We start from the raw sequence: 19,051 nt of genomic DNA, 5'->3' as shown, positions 1-19,051 counted from the left end.
CTGAACAATATTGTGTTTAAGCAATTAGTAGGTAATCAAAAGTCCTTTTTGGTCAGTTATTTGTGACAGTTCCTTTACAGCAGCGGTGTTTTATGCTGATTCGGAGCTTTAAAAACAGTCAACGTTGGATTTCGGCCCTTGGTATGGTGGGAATGGATATTCTAGATATAGTGTTGAAGAAAATTTTCGTCATCCCTTTATTTTTCCCCATTAAGTGTTTTTGTTTCACAGGGTAAGGAAAGTGTCGGAGGGTGGAGTTCGGATGTTCCAGAGTGTGACGAGACCCAACTGTTACATCCAGATTAAAGACGGAAAGTGCGACGGAATGGTAAGACAAATTAGAAATCAGATTGTGTGTTGATTGTGATGTCATAGACGGTTTTGACTGCGATTAATCAGCTCATTATACCTTTGGTTCTCTATATTTAGAGACTTCATCAATTTTTTAGCAATTATGCGATTAATTTTGACTGTATTTTCAAGCGAAAGCTGGTTTAAAAAAGGAAATTTTGTTTATTCAATACAGCTATATGGTCTTCTGGTGAGCAATTTGAAATTTACTTCTAGTAATCAGTAATTTTTAGTGGCTTATAACTAAAATTTGCAAATTCGTAAATCAATTGCTACAAAACTTGTATCGGTAAAGCAATAAGACTCCAAAATAAGCTTAAGCTATCGTTTCAAAGATCTGTTTGATAAAATTTTCAAAGGGCCGCTTGATACGACTGTCACAAAATGCCAACTGGTCTCCAAATCGTAAACATCAACAAGAATTCAAAGTTTGGTATTTGGTGTCCAAACCATATAAACAAAAAATTTCAGTTAATTTGGGCTTTGCATTTATATAGAAATGCTGCCAATGAGAAAACCGCTGTTTTTGTCATTGGATTTATTTATTTCAGTGCTATCTCAAAAGTTGTTTATTTCAAAAATGGCACAAAAAATGCTCCTGTAGCCCACTTTTTATGACTTTGCGGGAAGTACAAACATATAAGCTGCTGACACAATCCTGGCAAACTACAATGAGGGCTGGTATTAGTGCTTCTTTTTGAGAGCCTACTGAAATAAAATTTTTCCGGTTTTTTGCTAAAATAACTCAATAATTTTTCAAAATTCATCATTTATTTTTGATATATTAGCTTTCTTTAGTCAAATTATCTATTTCAAAAACATTTGGCTTAAAAACGTGTTTTAGTGGACGATCAGTAATAGCAAGGCTAGTTTTTGTCTCATTTTGAACTTTGCAATCCAAAAATTACTCGGATTGAGTTGGGCTGCATTTTTCTGTTTGTTTATAAACATTTCTGTTTTTTATATTAATAACAGAGCATAATTCTTTCAAGTCAAGGCTCAATTATTGAGATCTCCGCGAAATTGCAAATAGGGCCAATGAACGTATATTATACTTTTTGTGAAAAGATCGTGGTTTTTATGGCTTCAAAATTCTAAATTCTAAATCAAAAGTGTTGGTGAAATCCTGCCTGTGTTCGTTATTCTGTAGTCGAATGGATTCGTCTCACTAACGACAGGTGCATAAGTTTTAATAAGGAATTACAAATTCATCTATTCAGTATTTTTAGTTTAAAGTATGCCTTTTTTAGTTTGAAAAAGTTTTGGTTTTGAAAAAAAAGTTGTTCAGCTTTGTCTCTTTTGGATAATAATTTGGTTAACATGTATCTTAATCGCACCAATGGAAGACTGCATCCTAGTTCTTGTGAAAATATCTAGTCTTCATTGCGGGTTTTGAACACTTTCGAAGCTTTTGTGTTGTTATGGTTACATTATCAGAATAGCTACAGACAATATAAAAATTTAATGGCTTTGCCATAAAATCATGTTGACCTTTTTCCTTTTATCTTCACCTGCCATTGTTTTCCCCAATCATGGAATGTTAGCAATAATTAGTCAATGCAATTATCAATTGTTTAGTTAGATTAATGCACATAAAAAGATTCAAAAAATCTTTGAAGCATTTTTTGAACTATGATTGTTACACGCACAAAATCATCAAAAAGAGAAAAACTTGGGATAAATTATTTAATCTATTATATCAGTCTATTAAACTCTATTTCACTTGATATCTAAATCTCTTCGGATTTGAGAATTCGAGTTCTTCACACATCCAGACATCGTTCACCCCAGCATGCCAATCCCATGGGACAATCAGCATCTTGTTCACACTCTTTTCCCTCTTCTGAGGTTGCATCGTCTTCGTCCTTCTTCTGGGCAAATCTTTCTCTTTCCATATCGTTCCAATCTTTATAAGGATCTGTTTCGTTTTTGGGAAGAATAAAGTAAAAGTTTTTGTCCATCTTAAAATGAAAAAAACTACCGAAATTTGCAACCTAATCAGTGTAGTTTTAAACAATACAGGTCAAATTTTATTGAGTTTTTGTTGTGTTAAATTTTCCTAATATCCCTAGCTTAAAACTCGAAAAAACCGTTAAATCACTTTTAAAAGCCTTTTTAAATCCCGGCAACTCCCTGTCCAAGTTCCCTATAAACTCACTGAATTCCCGGAATGATCCTGCTAACCCGATACTTTCTCATTATAGTTCCCCGTCAGCGCTGTATTCGCCCTCTTACAAAGCCAGAAATCTTATTTCGTCAGGATAAGTTAAACATTAGTTGCCGAAAAAGTGAAATCTGATCGATTATTCTGGTGACTTTCCCACCGGGATTTCAGGGAAATCTACCGGAAGAATAGTGAGGAAAAGGCATTGATTTACTGGGTAGAATTAATTTACATTGGCTAATGGTCCAGCGAAACAGATCCGGTTGTTGCCTTTTTTGTTGTAATGAACTGGGAATCCTCTAGCGTAATGACCCTCGTTGGGTTTCATCAAAATAGCCACGATAGCCAGAACGAAGAAAACAATTATTATAGACTTCATTGTAAATTATAACAAATACTCCAAGGAATTAACTGATTAGTTTTACCAGAGATGGGAATTACAAAATAGCAGACCAAATGAAATATAAATTGAAATTTTATGAGAAAATAAAACTGATTTTTTGTTCTTTAACTTTGTTTAAAGCTTTCTGTACAAAGCTTTCTCTAATCTCTAGTCAGTTTAATAAATATTAAAAATTGCTTTGGTTAAAAAGAGACTTTTTTGAAGTCCCTTCTTTTGTTCAATTTTTCGCTTTTCTATAAATTGTGAAATAATCGCGCGGTCGGCCGCAAGTGGTAAGAAGTGAGAGAGCAAATTGGCAGTGTGGTTTGTTTGTGTGTTGTTGTTTCCTTTTTGTGGATTTATACAATAAACAATACTCTCGCAGGTGGTTTAAATTGGTGTCAATAATCTGGGGGCATAAAAGGCGATCATTTCCTTCATGAGGAGAACTTTGAATTTTTTCGGTGCATTAATTCTCATCAGCTATGCCCCACTTCTGTCTTAACAATACCTACTAATGATAAATTTTTCCCTTTCAAATTTTGGAGGGAAATATTTCCCCACTTTCTGTCGATAATTTTCTGGCAGAAAAAAATATGTTTACTTATTTACAACTTTTATTTTAAAAAAATTGCCGTGTGAAAAGATTTTTTTTTACCGCTTTCACTTCAATTTGATCAATTTTTTAACACACTTTTGACCTTTTTCCGCTTTATTCAGGTCTCCCTAGCCAACGTTGGTCAACTTCGGCCAGTTTTGTGCCGTTTTTTAACTATTTTGTACTCTCGGTTATTTTTCTTAGTCTGTTTGCTCAACTATTCTAAATTTCTCTCCTGGGACACATAGCAAACATTGGCGCCTATTTATTTTCAAACGGTTGAGTTTCCTTGGGTCGTAAACAGAATTGTCTAAGATTTAACGGTTCGCACTTGATGTGAATAAATTTTGAAGGAAATGATGTTTTAATTCACCAAATGGTCACTTTTTCGGAAAGGAAGTGGAAAGTTGAACTGTCTGTCGGTAAATAACAGGATTAGAATTTTATAAAATTGGGGTTTCCCTTTAAATTGGGGAATAATTAGTATTCTATTGAAGTTCGATCACAGGGGATTCCGCTCTTCATAAAGAAATGAAGGTCGCATCAAAACTTGATTACTATTGCCCAAATTTTCCAGCTTCACTTTGAGTTGAAAAAACATTTGGTGGTTTTGAATAATGAAAACAAGCATATATTAAATGTTTAACGGCTAGAAAACGCATAATTTTCTTTTCGATGTGCACAAACGATTTTAGCGGTTCACGTAAAGCTGAAAAAATTTTCCGCATTTTGCTTATTCAAACATTAACCGTGTTATAAATAAAAAACGTATTTGAGAGCAATTTATTTTGGAATTGATAATGAATTACTGACACAAAATTATTATAAATCTGAAAACCGGGGTTTGTATTCTAATAATTTAGTTGTTCAAAACCTATAACTGGATTCACTTCTGGACTGCTCATAAAATTTTCTGACGGAATTTTAACAAAAAAGAGCCGAAATTGACTCAACTATCGCTGCTTTTGGATAGCCGATAGTATATAAAGGGACTTGGCTTATAATCAAAACGATGCTGCAGAAAAAACTGAAAAAAATTTAAAATCTTTGAATATACGGATTTCCCTTAAAAGGATTTTTTGAGTTGTTATTCCTCTGTTAGCTCATTTATTGCACCTATATAATGTTGCACAAACACAAAACACAAATGCATAAAACGCTAATTTTTGTTCTTATATATTGTTGCAATTAACACAAATGAGCAGTTAGGAAGCAGTCGCGCGTTGTCTTAACCATTATTTACGTAATTCATTTGATTCGATCGCAAATTTTTGTCCTAAAAGTGACTGAAAAAGACATGATGAAATTGAAGAACTGGCTTGAAAGTCCGAAATTGTAAACAATTTTTTCCCCTTTAATGAATGAGATAAATAAAAAAGATGAAAAAATCCTAGCTTTGATAAATCTAGTTAATGATTCGGAAAAAGTTCTTGAATATGAAATTCATTAATACAAATATTGCATTATTTTGACGAATGTACCCCTTCAGAAAAAACAATGTATGGCGTGAAGAACAAAATTGCGTAAATTTGGAAGAAAACATAAATCATTCGACCTGTACAGATATTTATGAATCGGGCCATGTTCTTGGAGAATGGAAAGATAATGTTTCGTCCCCCAAATATTATTGAAATTTTTAGTTTGGCTATAAATGTTAAAATTTTGGACGAAAATCATTCTTGGCATGTCAAATAAAGGACGCTCTGTTTGCTTACATAATTGAGCGCATACCCACTCATCAGCTTGCAATTAAGAAGAAAGCAAAGCAGTGGGATTTATTGCTAACACAAAAAATTGTAGCAGCAAAAGTTATGCAAAACCTGATAATTTTGCTCAATTGTGAAAAGTGCTCTTCAAGAAATTGGTGACATTAAAGACATCAGCAGCAACATAGTTTTGAACTTTCATGAACTCCTGATGCTAAAAAGTTAACAAGCATCCTCGAAGCAATGGTCGTAGCAAATTTGAAAAAGTTCTCGATATCAACTGATGATTAGGAACTGTTCTATAGCAAAAACAGAAATTTTAATTTGGGTCTGACCTCTTTCAAAGAAAAAATGATTGCAATTGGGAAAAATAACACTAACTTTCACATAACCTAACGAAATTTCTCATAATAAAATTTGACCGCAATTGGAATATTTACTGAAGAGTATTATCTCGGTTTTTTGATTGTTTTGATTTCCAATGCTTGAGAAATTAACAACTAATAGAAGCCGCTCCCATATGTTATTTGGACCATTTTCAGCTCAAAATTAGATAACTAAGGAAAAATTATTACTAGCTGACTGACTTGCTATTTGACATCACGCAGTTCAAGTGCACAAAACAACAGATTTTGTCCAACACAAGTTCTGAACAGACAGCATAAAAATGGAAGAGTTCTCCCAATTTACCTTGATAATGACTGCAGTACAAAAACTTTGACAAATTGAGAGATTGTGTATAAGAGGCGGCAAGCATTTTGGTAAACCGCCCTTAAAATAAAAAAAAACTATTCTTAGAAAAACTGCTTTGTATTCATTGAAAACTATTTGATGTACTGATCAACTTAAACTGATATTCAATTGTCTGCAGGGAAAATAGTCTCGGCAAACTAATTCAGACAGCCAAGCCTGTCACTCGTAAAGTCACACGGATAATGTCAGTGCAATTTTAGTCCAACAAGAGTGCAACCAGTGTCTGCAAATTGAATTGACCATTTATTTTCTCCTAATAAAAAGTACAGTTGAACAATGATCTCGTGATTTTTCTAAGGGATCACTATCCGTTTTTTAATAGTTTCCATTAAAAAAAATACAGCACCAAAATCACCTGATTACTAGATCGCAGACCTGATGATGCTGAGTGGTAAAAATGCTGCCACAAATTTTATCACTAAATTGAGTCTTCAAATCACTTTGTCGCCAGCAGGTTATCTCAACTTTAATATGAAAAAGTCTATTCAAACTATTATGGACGGCGTCAATGATGTACGGGCACTGAAGCTTTCCGTATTATGCAAGTAAGTACTTTGGTCAGACAGATCGTCAAAAAATTTTTCATGTTCGAATTAAATCTTACCAACACTGACTAAAAAATACATCACTGGTAAATGAAGGAGCCTATCAAAGTAAAAGAAATGATTCGAAACAACGCAAACTAAGGAAAAATAACACTATAGTTCGAAGTTCGGCACAAACCCTTTCTTTATTTCATTTTTCAGTTTCTACAACGAATTGGGCTGTGATTGTGCTTACCCATTCGTCAGCTTGCAATTAAGAAGAAAGCAAAGCAGTGGATCTATCGCTACCACAAAAAATTGTAGCCGCAAAAGTTATGCAATACCTGATAGTTTTGTTCAATTTTGAAAAGTGCTCTTCAAGAAATTGGTGATATTAAAGACATTGCAGTGAAGATAGAGCAACCACATAATTTTGACCTTTCATGAACTCCTAATGCTAAAGTTAACAAACTTCCTCGAAGCGATTGCCGTAGCAAATTTAAAAAAATTCTCGATATGTTGGATGATTAGGGAATCCTCTATAGCAAACAAAAAATTTTGAATTGGGGTCTTACCTCTTTCAATTAAAAAATGATTCCAATTGGAAAAAAAACTAAATTTTGCCAAACCTAACGAAATTACTCATAACAAAAATTGACCGCAATTGGATTTTTCACTGAAGAGTATTATCTCGGTTTTTTTGATTATTTTGATTTTTAATGCTTGACAAAGTAACAACTAATTAAGATTAGTTTGCTTCGAATTAAAAGAATAGTTGAACAATAATCTCGTGATTTTCATGAGGGATCACTATCCGTTTTTTAATTGTTTCCATGTAAAAAAAGAGCACCAAAATCAACTGATAACTAGATCGAAGACCTGATGATGTTGAAAGATGAAATTCTGCCTGAAATTTTTTCGATAAACTGAGTCTTCAAATCTCTTTGTCTCCACTAGGTGATCTTAACATTAATATAAAAAGTCTATTCAAACTGTTATGGAATGTCTCAATGATGTACGGGCACTGAAGCTTTCCGTATGATGCAAGTGATTACTTTGGTAAGACAGATCGGCGAAAAGTTATTCATGTTCTAACTAGATCTTACCAGCGCTGGCTAAAAACCCCATTTCAGTTAAATGAAGGAGCCTATCAAAGTAAAAGAATTGATTCGAAGTAGCACAAGGCCAAGGAAAAAAAATAATATAGTTCAGAATTCGTCACAAACCCTTCCATTAGTCCGTTTTTCAGATTCTACAACGATTTCTGCTCTGCTTGAGAGAAGAAAGAAATAAGAACAGCAGGCAAATTAAAAGATTTCTTTGCAAAACTTGGACCCGCTTTTGCAGCACATTTTCCTTAAACAAATACATTTCTGTTTTTTTAATATCAACTACAACATCTGAAGAGGTGATTAAGATCATAAAAACCTTGCCAAATATAACTTTAGCTGATTATAATAACATAAGCTATTAAGTTTGCAAAGTTTCAGGTCACCTTGTTGTTGGTTCTGTAACTAATATTTTAAACCAATGCATTGACGAGGCTACATCTCCTAAATTTCGGAAATTGGCAGAAGTCGATGGTATTTATAAAAGTGTTGACACTTCTGTGCCAAAAAATAGTCGAAAAAAAGTTTATCAAGCTCATTTATCAAAAATTTTGAAACGAATCGTATATTAAAAAGAATTTTAAGTTTCACTAAAAAGCATGGCAATCTCAACTCGAATCGTTTCGGTTTTTGGCCGCATTTGATTTGTATTGAAGGATCAAGTCCAGACAGGATTGAAGAGCAAAAATCCTGGGCAATTATGCTTGCCTGATTTGCAAAATATGACACAGTAGAGCATAGCCAATTTCTCATTGAAAGTTATCTGATTGACTGAACGCAATTTCGGGTTGAGTCGACTTCGGTGCGAAAATCAATAATTTATGCAAGACTTTAGGGTGCCGTTTGGTCCTTTTGCCCGTCAATGATCTGCATTTTACCGCAACGGATTGCAAATATGTTCTTTATGCCGATGATATTTTTCTACTTTGCTCTGTTAAAGAATCTGGAGAAGTCGTAGAATTAGTTTTCAAAATGTATCCCAATGGCTATTCATAAGTAAGCTTTTCTGAAAATAAACAAATATAAAATCTTTCGCTTCAGTGCCAGCAATATTACAGAAAATGCCTACAGTTCTTTCATAAAGTGATTAAAGCAAATATTTTGGCATATACCACGGTAAAAATTTAGACAACGTATCAGCTAGCTTAGAATAAATTTGAAGCGTTTCTGTGGATTAGTTTATCAGTTACGCAACTTTGTCTCCCGCACACTTTCGCTTTTTTTTCGAATCATATGCAAAATCAATCAACATTTTTGGCGTTCTAATTTTTAGCTGTACTTGTAGATCATATCTACAGGATTTATTGTTGCGATCCATTTTAGTGGGAGGAGGAACTATATACTCAAATGTTTTTTTTTGTTGTTCGGACAATATTGGTCGATCGATATAACCATCGTAGAGAGTTGTGCGTGGTATCATTAGAAAGCACGTACATCCTGAAATATGGAATTAAAAGATTTTTTCAATTTTCGCTGTTTATAGGGAGTTATCGAGGTTTAAAATTTCGTGAGTTATTTCGACGTATTTCAGCTGTTTTTATTCTTTTTTTTGGTACTTTTCACCTAATTTTCGTTACCTTTGCTAAAATTTTTTCGAATTGTTAACTATAGTGTTATTGATTTTATCTCTAAAGATAGGAGAGGGTTGCTGAGTTTTTGGATCGGATTTTTTTTTGGCTAGAATTAACGCTAAATTTTTCAATATTCGACTTTCTTCGAGACCAAATTGGCTTTTTTAGCCCATTTGCTGGAAGTAAATACTTTAAAACAAACTGCGGCCATATTCTTTTTAGGCTGACAAAACCCACTGGCTTTGAGAGACTTATGGAATTATAATTTTGCCAGGATTGTGCAAATTTAATGTCGATACTTATACAAAACTCATTTTTATTTTTGACAAACTGAAAAGTTTTGTTGAAATATCGATCTACTTTGTAACCATTTGAACAAATAAGTATTTTGATAGACGTGCAGCAACATCTGGGATGATCTAAATCTGGGATGAACTAAATTTTAGATTTTAATGAGGCGCGACTTTTTTTCAAAATGTTTTAGCTATATAAATGTTTTTTATGTAAACTTTTTTATCTATACGAATTTCATATCAGGGCTCAATTAATTGACAGATACTAATTACAAACAACGAGGCCCAACGAGATAATTTTACGGTTTCAGAGTCAGGCTCATGGTTTTTTTTGCTCTGTCCAATTGTTTTCAAAAATTTTTATGTTTTTCTTGAATTTTGCTTTCATTTCTTGTCTTTTTTGTAGCCCAATGACTTATTGTCCCCAGTTAAAGATCCAGTTGTTTTCTGGTAGGTATAAAGCTTCTTTTAGTTGTTATCTAATATCTGTTATGACTTTGAATATATATTTTTTAAAGAAATTATCGGTTAATTTTTGATTGTTGCCAATGTTTTATTTTATTTCTCTCAAATTGGGGCACACTCTCAGTAAAGCAGGCATAAAGCTATTTCCTGTGGGTTATGAACTATGTCTTTAATGGTTTAATGTTCAACTCTTGGTCTCTTTGTTTTGATACTACGCCTTTTAAATTTTTTTAGCACAGTTGCACATTTTATGAGTTCGTTTTGTTTTCTTGTCAAATTGTCACATTATTGACACGTCCAATTGAAGGAAAGTACTGCAGGGAAAATGCACAAAGTTGGAAAAAAGTGTATCTGAATATGTTGATTGTTTTTGTTATATAGTTTATGCTTTTTGCGCTGAGACACCGTTATCTCGCAAATTTTTATTGACTTTTTGTTTTTGCCTATGTTTTTCTTTCGTTTTGTTGCTATACGCCATATGCCTAATAACGATAGGTCCCAATTGCTTCTCTAAGACGTACGATTCAACCTAGTTAAAGATTTCAGTTTATATCTGTTTGTTTAATTGACTTTAAAATTGTATTCAAAGAAAAACTTTTTATTTAAAATGTATATTTACTGCTTTCGTTTTTGTAACCATGTAACTCAATCTCACTAATTAGAAGTCTCAATTCATTTGGTTGATTCAGATTTTTTTTCGCGCTTGTTATATGTTGTGACGGATTGCTGCGACCATTAATTTCATAAAAAATTTTTCCTTACTGTTCAATTTCTATAAGAGACTTCTATACTGTTCAATTTATGGGGTCGTGACTTTTTTCTGGGGTTTCTTTATTAACAGGCCCAATTGGCCTCCCTAAAGTATCGCAACGTAATTCTTCGCTGGTTGATGAGATCTTAGGTCTGTTATGACTTTTGAAAGTATTTGCTTTCAAAAACTTAATTGGATTTAAGACCCGCTTCCAGTGAACTGTTACCTAATCTCTATAAATGTTTTAGTTTTGATAATTTGGTTCTCGTCTTTTTTACTACTGTTACTACGAGATTACGTAAACTTTTTGAGATTTTTTTTAATTGTACATTTTATAAGATTTTGTTTTCTTCTTAACTTAACATCAACCGTAGGCTTTGAGATTTTGCGCAATTGGAAATTGGATAATGACATGTCTCACTTGCTTCCTCTGGAGATATAAGTGAACATTTTAGGGATTTCATTGAAATTAATTGTTTTCGAAAATCGAATCGTATATTTGAACTTCGCACCTCTTTGCTCTTTTTTGTCGACCTGTTAACCAGTGGCGTTGAGGACAGGTCCCATATTTTTTTCCATTGATTTATAGGTTGAATTGTTTTGTTCAGGTTTTTTCTGATGCTAGTGTGATATTGTTATGATTTTTTTATTATAGGCATCGAGTTTTGATCGTAAATAATGTTTTTTGTTTGATATTTATTATTGTCCGTTCTAGTAGTCCTATTATCAACAACGTTCATCGGCCCTCTAGTGTGGCTTTATTATTTTCCACTCGTTGTTTATGGAACGATATGTATATTTTTGATAGTTTTCTAACTGATTTGGTACGAATTAAGTCAAGAATGTTTATGAGCGGGTTCGGAACCTTATGTGCGTACGCATGTTACTGAACCTCCTTGTTAAATATTTAAAAATGAATTGTGAGGGCTTTTTTCTTCAAAAAGAAGTTTAACTCCTTAATGAAACTTTTTCTTAAATACGGGATATTTCTAGTATTTGAGCTACAGGTTTCAGCTGTTTTCTGGGAGACATTCGAAAAAATAAGAGGCAGTAGCTATGATAATGTTGTTCATCTAAATCCCCAAGTTTTGGTTCATCGAATCCCGGGCCGAGGAATGAGCGGAAAAAAATGCAAGAAATGAGCGGAATTTGATCGGACAGTTTAGCAAAATCCGCTCAAAGCCCCTACATTTTTTTGACCGGAATGAGCGGAATTTGAGCGGGAAAAAAATGCAAGTAATGAGCGGAATTTGAGCGGAATAAAAAATACAAGAAATGAGCGGAATTTGAGCGGAAAAAAATGCAAGAATTGCCCTGTTTCCGGAAGATCAATGTTTCAGCTAAAAGTGTATGCATTTTTTGGTCATGTCAAATTCCGCTCATTTCCTGCATTTTTTATTCCGATCAAATTCCTCTCAGTTCTTGCATTTTTTTTCCGCTCAAATTCCGCTCATTCCTCGGATTTTTTATTCCGCTCATTTCTTGCATTATTTTTTATCGATTCCGCTCATTCCAGTCAAATTCCGCTCATTCCGGTTATCTCTTGCATTTTTTTGAGCGGAATTTGAGCGGACTCCCCGAATTGGGATATGTACTAGAAGAGCATCTCAAAGACTTGAACGCACTACTAAACTGAACACAAACAAATGAACATTCTCTTCCGTATAAATTAATAAAGGCTCTTCGCGTCCTGCATTTTATAGGAATTCAGCCAGCATCCTTCAAAACTTCGAAAAAAACCAGCCCTGGAAAATTTTCTGAAAAAGTTTAAACAAACACAGCGCAGAATTTCTGATCCTGCGTAAATAAACACAAAATGTATGCAATGTGACCGGTAAAACATAATATCTGAAATCATCTCTGCCACATTCTTTAGCCATCTCTACGACTGTTTTGCAAGCAAAAGTGTCAAAATGAAAATGAGGGAAATTTATATCATCAATCAAGTAAAGTCTTATCAATGATTGGGTCTTTCAGGATAGCCATTAAGACTTTTACAAGATTATTTTACAGTTTACAAATTCTTTTCTCACATTCCTCCAGATAATTTATCTTCCCGCAGATTCTGAAGGATTTACTGTATTCTGGCAGATTCTTGAAAGTTTTTTTGTCGGATATTAGAATATGAACCTTCTGCATCGACTAGGGAACTTAGGTAAAACATGTTCCTTATGTGAACTTTCTTATTGGCATTACTTAAATGGTGAATCACGATTGATTTTTTGTAGATTTCTAACGTTTTTAAAATCCAGATTTGAATGTTTTTTTTTAAATATGAATTTCAATGTGCTATTTCTTTCAAATGTTTTGCGTCTTTTACACGCATTTTTTTGTTCACAATTGTACTCCACAAAAAAATTCAACGCAAAAGAAAGTTTATATAACTGTTTTCGATTTTTCTCACCTTAAAAGCAAAGCCCTACAACTGCTTGCTGGTACTTATTCGCGTGTCTTCTTTTTGACACAGTGATTCATAAATAATTGAAATTTTCAGGGTCTTTCAGTTAATGAGAGTTTCTGCAGTTTTATTCTTATAAACCATTAGCTCAATTTCTGATTGCTCAAAATTGAGGACGAAATTTGAAGGAAATATCATAAATATGTATGTATTTAAAGCAAATCGAATTAAATGTGATAAACACGTAAAACCCGAGGGCATTAAGTCTCTAAATCGCTTTCTTAGAGCGTTATCACGTGCTTCTGCAAAGCTTCTGAGCAATGCTTGAGGAGGCTTCTAATTATGGTTTTGAAAGACAATCAATTCGGAACCTCCAACCCAGCCCCAGCTTTTCTCTCCCACTGAGGCTAGCCCCATATGTTTATGATAGCTGCTTCTGTTGTTCGAGAGCAACTCATTCATGAATTCCCCCATTTTTTTTTATCGGACGAACAATTGATTCATAGCGTATTCTCACTCTTTTTATCATTATCTCATTGTTGTCACCAGAGCTTTTCTTTTCATCCTTTTCAGAGATTTTTATACTTCTTTTTTTGCGCGAACATATGTTTCACGCTCTTTTTATTGTGGTTCCAAAGAAAGGTTAATTTATAAACTTTCTGCACAAATGTCTTTGACATTTATAAAGGCCCCTGAACGTGCATTTCACAAATTCAGGAGAAATCAAACCCATTTTTGTAAATCCTTGGAGTCCTGAAATTTCCTGAGGGAGAAATTGATTCTCAGAACTGTGCTTTGTGAACAATCTCGTCCGAAATCATTTTCCACACGCGTAATGCGTGACTCATAAACTTCAGGTGGCTAAATATATTATGAAAAATTTTGATTGCGTTTTTCTTCTATTATTGTCTAAGTTTTGTTAGTTTAGCTGAAAATTGATGTTACAAATAAAAAGCAATGCTGTCCTTGAAAAGACGGTCTGAATATGAGGTGGAGGTAATGAGAAAAAGGGCATCTGAGAATAGGCTGCTGGACTCTTTCGGCTCCGCAGCGATTACACAAAAACAATTATTAATTATTAGTCTCGGCTAGATTTTTAATTTTTTATTGTAAAATAGACTTCAATTTGTTTTGCAGTTTTTCTTAATATTTCTCCAAGGCAATCCATCATAAAATTAGATTATACAGAGCGAAAAGATTAATAATCACAGTATTACACTGTGATAGGTGGCAAAGATCAGAACCTAGAGTTTAAGTTGAAACATCGATATAAGCAAAACTTTTTTTAACCTGATGCTGGTAAAGTCATTATAATGAATAATGGCTATTAAATGGTATCGATTCGTTGCTTCAAATTTGTTCATACCATAAGTTTATCAGTGTACATACCCTATATACGGCAATATCTGTTCTGTTCAATCCAACCTGGTGACCCAGTCAGACATCAGAACTGAACTGGGATCGAATCGACTGTTCCAAGATGTCATCAAAAGAATCAAAATCGGAAACTGGAAACAGGGCTCAGAAACAGAGAAAAATTTTAACAGAAGGACGCCTTAATTATCCACAACGGAATCATCTTTAGAGAATTTGTGTCTTTTATTACACCCAAACTAAGACATGTGATGATGGCCGAAACTCATGAGACACACTCAAGGAACTAAAAGAGCAGTCTGAATGGTAGCTTGTTGGCCGGGAATCAGTCAAAATATTCTTCGATATGTTAGTAAATGTAAGGAATGCCAAGAAAACAAGCCTAGCCTGGAGAAAACATTAGCTACATGGCAAGAGGCAGAAGTTTGTAAAATGCACCAAATGGATTGAGGTTACCTTAAGGACCAATATAATATCTTAGTGATATTAGACAGGGCAACAGGAGTGATATAAGTTTTTCCTGTGGGAAATAGAATACAAACAGTTAAGGTGTACATGATTTAAGTCTTATCAAGATTTGTGATGCCAAAAACGTAAGTTTCAACCAATGGGCCTGAGTTTGTAAGCGGTGATCTAAAAGAGTGATGTAAATTTTTAGAGATTAAAAAGATGGAATTCTCGTTCTACCATGCAGGAGCAATTAGACTTGCCGAGCGAGCGGCCCAAACACTGAAACGAGTTTTTCAAGCCTGGAGTCCAAACCAAAGTGTGTCATTTGACGCCTTCCTACAGAAGGCTTTATTGCAACACCTGAATATTTCCAAGACGTGGGGCGAAACTACTGTGGAACTACTGCTAGGACGGAAAGTGAGACTTCCATCAGTCACTGACTTTGATCTGTCTGATCCAGTTCTCTTCAAACCAACAAGCCGATCATCTACAGTTCCAGTTGTCTCCATTGTACGCAAAAAATGAACACATCAGTTATCAAGCTAGTGAACTCACGCAAGACAGTTTTTGTTTGTGACAACCAAGGTATGGTTGGAACATGATGACATCACGAATGAATCTATTGATCAGCAATATGCTGACTCAGAACCTGATAGCAGTAGGGACAATAGAGACGAGGCATCGCCCAACTCCAATGACTAATTTTAAGTAACTAAAGAAGAACAACCTTCAGGAGCCCTGAGAACTTCAAGCAGAAATAAAAACAACCAGAAAAATCTGGAGAAGCTAACTCTACAGACTTGCTAAAAAAGGGTGGATGTGATATATCGCGAAAATCAGAACTTAGAGGTCAAGTTAATTTTTTGATATAAACAAAACACTTTTTAGTAACGTTGGTAAGGTAATTGTTTTGAATAATGGCTACTAAATTGGTTGGAATCGTTGCTTAAAATTTGTTCACACCACAAGTTTATCAGTGTACATAAACTCTAAGTTTGAGCGACTAATTAGATCTTCCCACCATCAGTGATGACCATAAACCAACTCGATTATCCTCCCTGTAGATAACAATGACATGTTCTCAGGTTATGGGGAACATTATGTTAGGTGCACAAAACCACTATTACTTGCCTGTGTTTTTTGTACTTTCAGGCCATTTTGAGTTCAATTATTAAGATAATAATACTCTTTTTACTCGTGCTTGAGACCACAACATACACTTTATGGCACGCCAATAGTAATTAACTCTCTCAATTTTTTTTGTGTAATTGCTCTCAAGTAGTAATTTTATCAGTCAAGTTGTCTTTTTTATGTGATTTTTCGCATGGTCGATTTCTCATCTGTTCCATTTGATTTTTCGTGCTTAAAATCGGGATAAATAAGTAGCGCCCAGATGGCCTTATTTGGCCGAGAAGCTCTCTTAGAGCCTCACGCCTTAATAGTCTCTAAATATGTGATTCACCAAAACGCTTCTGAGGAGACAATTTCAGGGTTTGAAGGGCGTTTCCTAATCTTAAAAGTTTGACCTCAGCTGTCGACCATCACCCCAACCCCGATGTTCCCCCGTCCACCCTCCTCTAACCTGGCAATATAGACCCCCCGCTCATCTGGCGCTCCAGCAGCCCTACCACCATCGCTAGAACCGTACCCCATCGTGTCTGATTTCAAAACTTGTTCACGGCAAGAAAGTGCCCAATAATTTTATATATGATAACATTACATATTATATTCAAAACTTAACTTAAAATGTGTAATCTCCCTATCGGATTACAATGATCCTCTTCCATTTGAAAAGATAAAACTAGAATTAACTTCGTAATATTGGTTTGATTGAGCAATTGGTTACAAGCTTTCTGTGAAAAAGTTATAAAGTTATAAAGTGATTTCCTTGCTTCAGGGCCGAGGAGACGATCATTGCCACTTCTTAGTTGAGAAGGACAAATTAACTGGTGGATTCAGACTGAGGTCAAAAAGGTACGATGGAGTATACCTTGGAGTGTCTCAGACCACTGGACAGTGTGTGCCTCTTGTTGGCGCAGAAGCCCAAACATTCCTCCTCTTTCCGGAAGTTATCCAGTGTGAGTTTTAGCGTATAACCTTTAAAAAATCGTAACTCCTAACTTCAATCTTATATCTCAATTTAGGGATGTTTCAATTATCTCCATGCCATTGCAGTTAGCAATCTGATTGATTGACAATTAGCAAACTTGTTATGTGGAAACCTGTATATTAATAGAATTTAGGTTTATAGAGCTCATATTAATATAGTTCATTATTATTTCGTAGAGTTCTAGTAATTTTTTTCCGAGAACTTTGTTGATTTTGTTTTAGTTGGAAAACCCAAGAGAGCGAGAGTACAACGAGCAGACTCAACGATACGTACGCTTTTTCCCTTTCTATTCTGTATGACCAAAGTCTTTTTCACTGAGAACAGCTGGGAAGTTATGAGAACAGCTTCGTTAAGTTATGAACAGAAACTGCTTATTAAATTTACAATTAACTCTAGGAAATAAGATTCCAGTTGATAAACATCTCAGATTCTTTTTACAGCCGCCAATGATAGCCAGGAACTAGTGCAGTTGGTGTATGAGACATGGGACCTTCAGATTGAGACAGGAGACGGGTCTTGTGATGAACAGACGACTGTTACCCTGTGGGTGTACGGGGACAGAGGGGTGGAAAAAGTCAAAGTGGGACCAGAAATTGCCATCGGAGGCACCACTGGCAGACTATTCCAGTCATATGCCAAGGATGATTTCCAAGTATGTCAGCTATAACATATAAATATAGCTAATAATAAATACAGTAGTCAGGGGCAGCGTCAAATTCACCCCCAAAATTTACCCCAATAAGACGTAAGAAGGTAGCAAGGGTGTAATAAGGAGAATTCTTAAAATCTACACCCCTAAATTGCGCCCAAAATATATATTTGAAGGTATTTCCACCGCGAAATTAGCCCCACCTCTTATCGATGATTAATAGCATTACACACCATACTGCACCAAATTCACCCTATTTCCCCCCTCCCAGTTGCATGAAATTCACCACATATCGCACATTAAACCGTTGCCCAGATGTAAAAACTTTAAGTAAATTCATTAAAATTGCCACAGCCCCTTGCTTATTTTTTTCGGTTTCAAAATTGTTTAAGTGGAACACAATGTGTTACAACAGGTTGTTGATTCAATCCAAGCTTTGCTGATAGTCTTGTGCCCAAATTTCAACATACTTGAGCATTATGATAAGAAATACTAAGATCAGACATCTTTGACGTTGAAAAATTAAATGGAATATGGGAACAAAAGAGAAATTGTTTCACAACTGATCTGTTGGCTAAAGTCTTGATAGACAACAGCCATATGTAAATTGTGCATACGATAAGCTTAACAAAGCTCGTAGAGACACTCTAGTTATTCAAAGTGAAGTTAGCTAGAGACATGAAGCCCTAAGGAAGAAGAACCGAGCGAACAGGTTGTAGAAGATGCCAAAGTTTGAGAGCTAAAGATTGGTGAGTGTAATGGTTAGTACACTAGTCTTTTAAATAAAGTATTAGGGTCCAAATCCAGTAATGGTCTTTATTTAAATGCTCTCGAACGAAGTTTGAAGCAATTATTGTAAACTTGGGTGTGCAAAATTCTTGCTTGACCGCTTTCTTACCCAACATTCTTTTGGTTTCATTTCTTGAGTGATTTTTCCATGCTTGATTGCTTTTTCAGTGACTTGAAATGGGCACATTCAGAATTTAACTCTTTTGCTAAAAAACCGACTGTGAGCGATGATAGTACATGGCCCGCATAGCGTTGAGGTAAATGTCAACTAATACCATCCAAGTCGGCGCGAGTTCGAACGCCTTTCCAGTCAGAATTTTTTGTGCCATAAGTTTTTCAAGCCTATCCCCTTTAATTTGTTTGCTTCACCAGCCTATCGCGAGCAATTCGTCCGACGTTTGTAAGTTTAATTGCTCTAAATACACAGGCCCTTTCGCATTATTGCCGCCTATAGCATTGTTAGAAGGTTGAGAATGAAAAAGTTATTGTGATCTGTTCAGATGAGCAGCTTGGTCAAAATAGGTTGATAGGAAGCTCTAACTAATCAACGTAAACTTGGCCACTGAGATGAACATTTGAGGAACAGTAGAGAACAAAAAAAAACAGGCTATAGC

General features: G+C 34.8%; 1 protein-coding gene across 1 annotated transcript in view; it reads left to right on the top strand.

The window, feature by feature from the left end:
* Positions 1-19,051, top strand: part of LOC142347977 (lipoxygenase homology domain-containing protein 1-like) — a 322,517-nt gene that overhangs the window by 36,073 nt on the left and 267,393 nt on the right. The window contains exons 8-11 of the mRNA XM_075399144.1: positions 232-328; positions 16,787-16,967; positions 17,221-17,268; positions 17,440-17,651. Of these exons, the coding sequence (XP_075255259.1) occupies positions 232-328; positions 16,787-16,967; positions 17,221-17,268; positions 17,440-17,651 (538 nt within the window). The remainder of the gene's footprint in view (positions 1-231; positions 329-16,786; positions 16,968-17,220; positions 17,269-17,439; positions 17,652-19,051) is intronic.

Source organism: Convolutriloba macropyga, chromosome 10 (genome assembly GCF_964194025.1).
Source record: "Convolutriloba macropyga chromosome 10, txConMacr16.3, whole genome shotgun sequence".
Classification (NCBI taxonomy): Eukaryota; Metazoa; Xenacoelomorpha; order Acoela; family Convolutidae; genus Convolutriloba; species Convolutriloba macropyga.
Note: the sequence above shows the minus strand (reverse complement) of the source record. Positions and strands in the feature narration are given on the sequence as shown.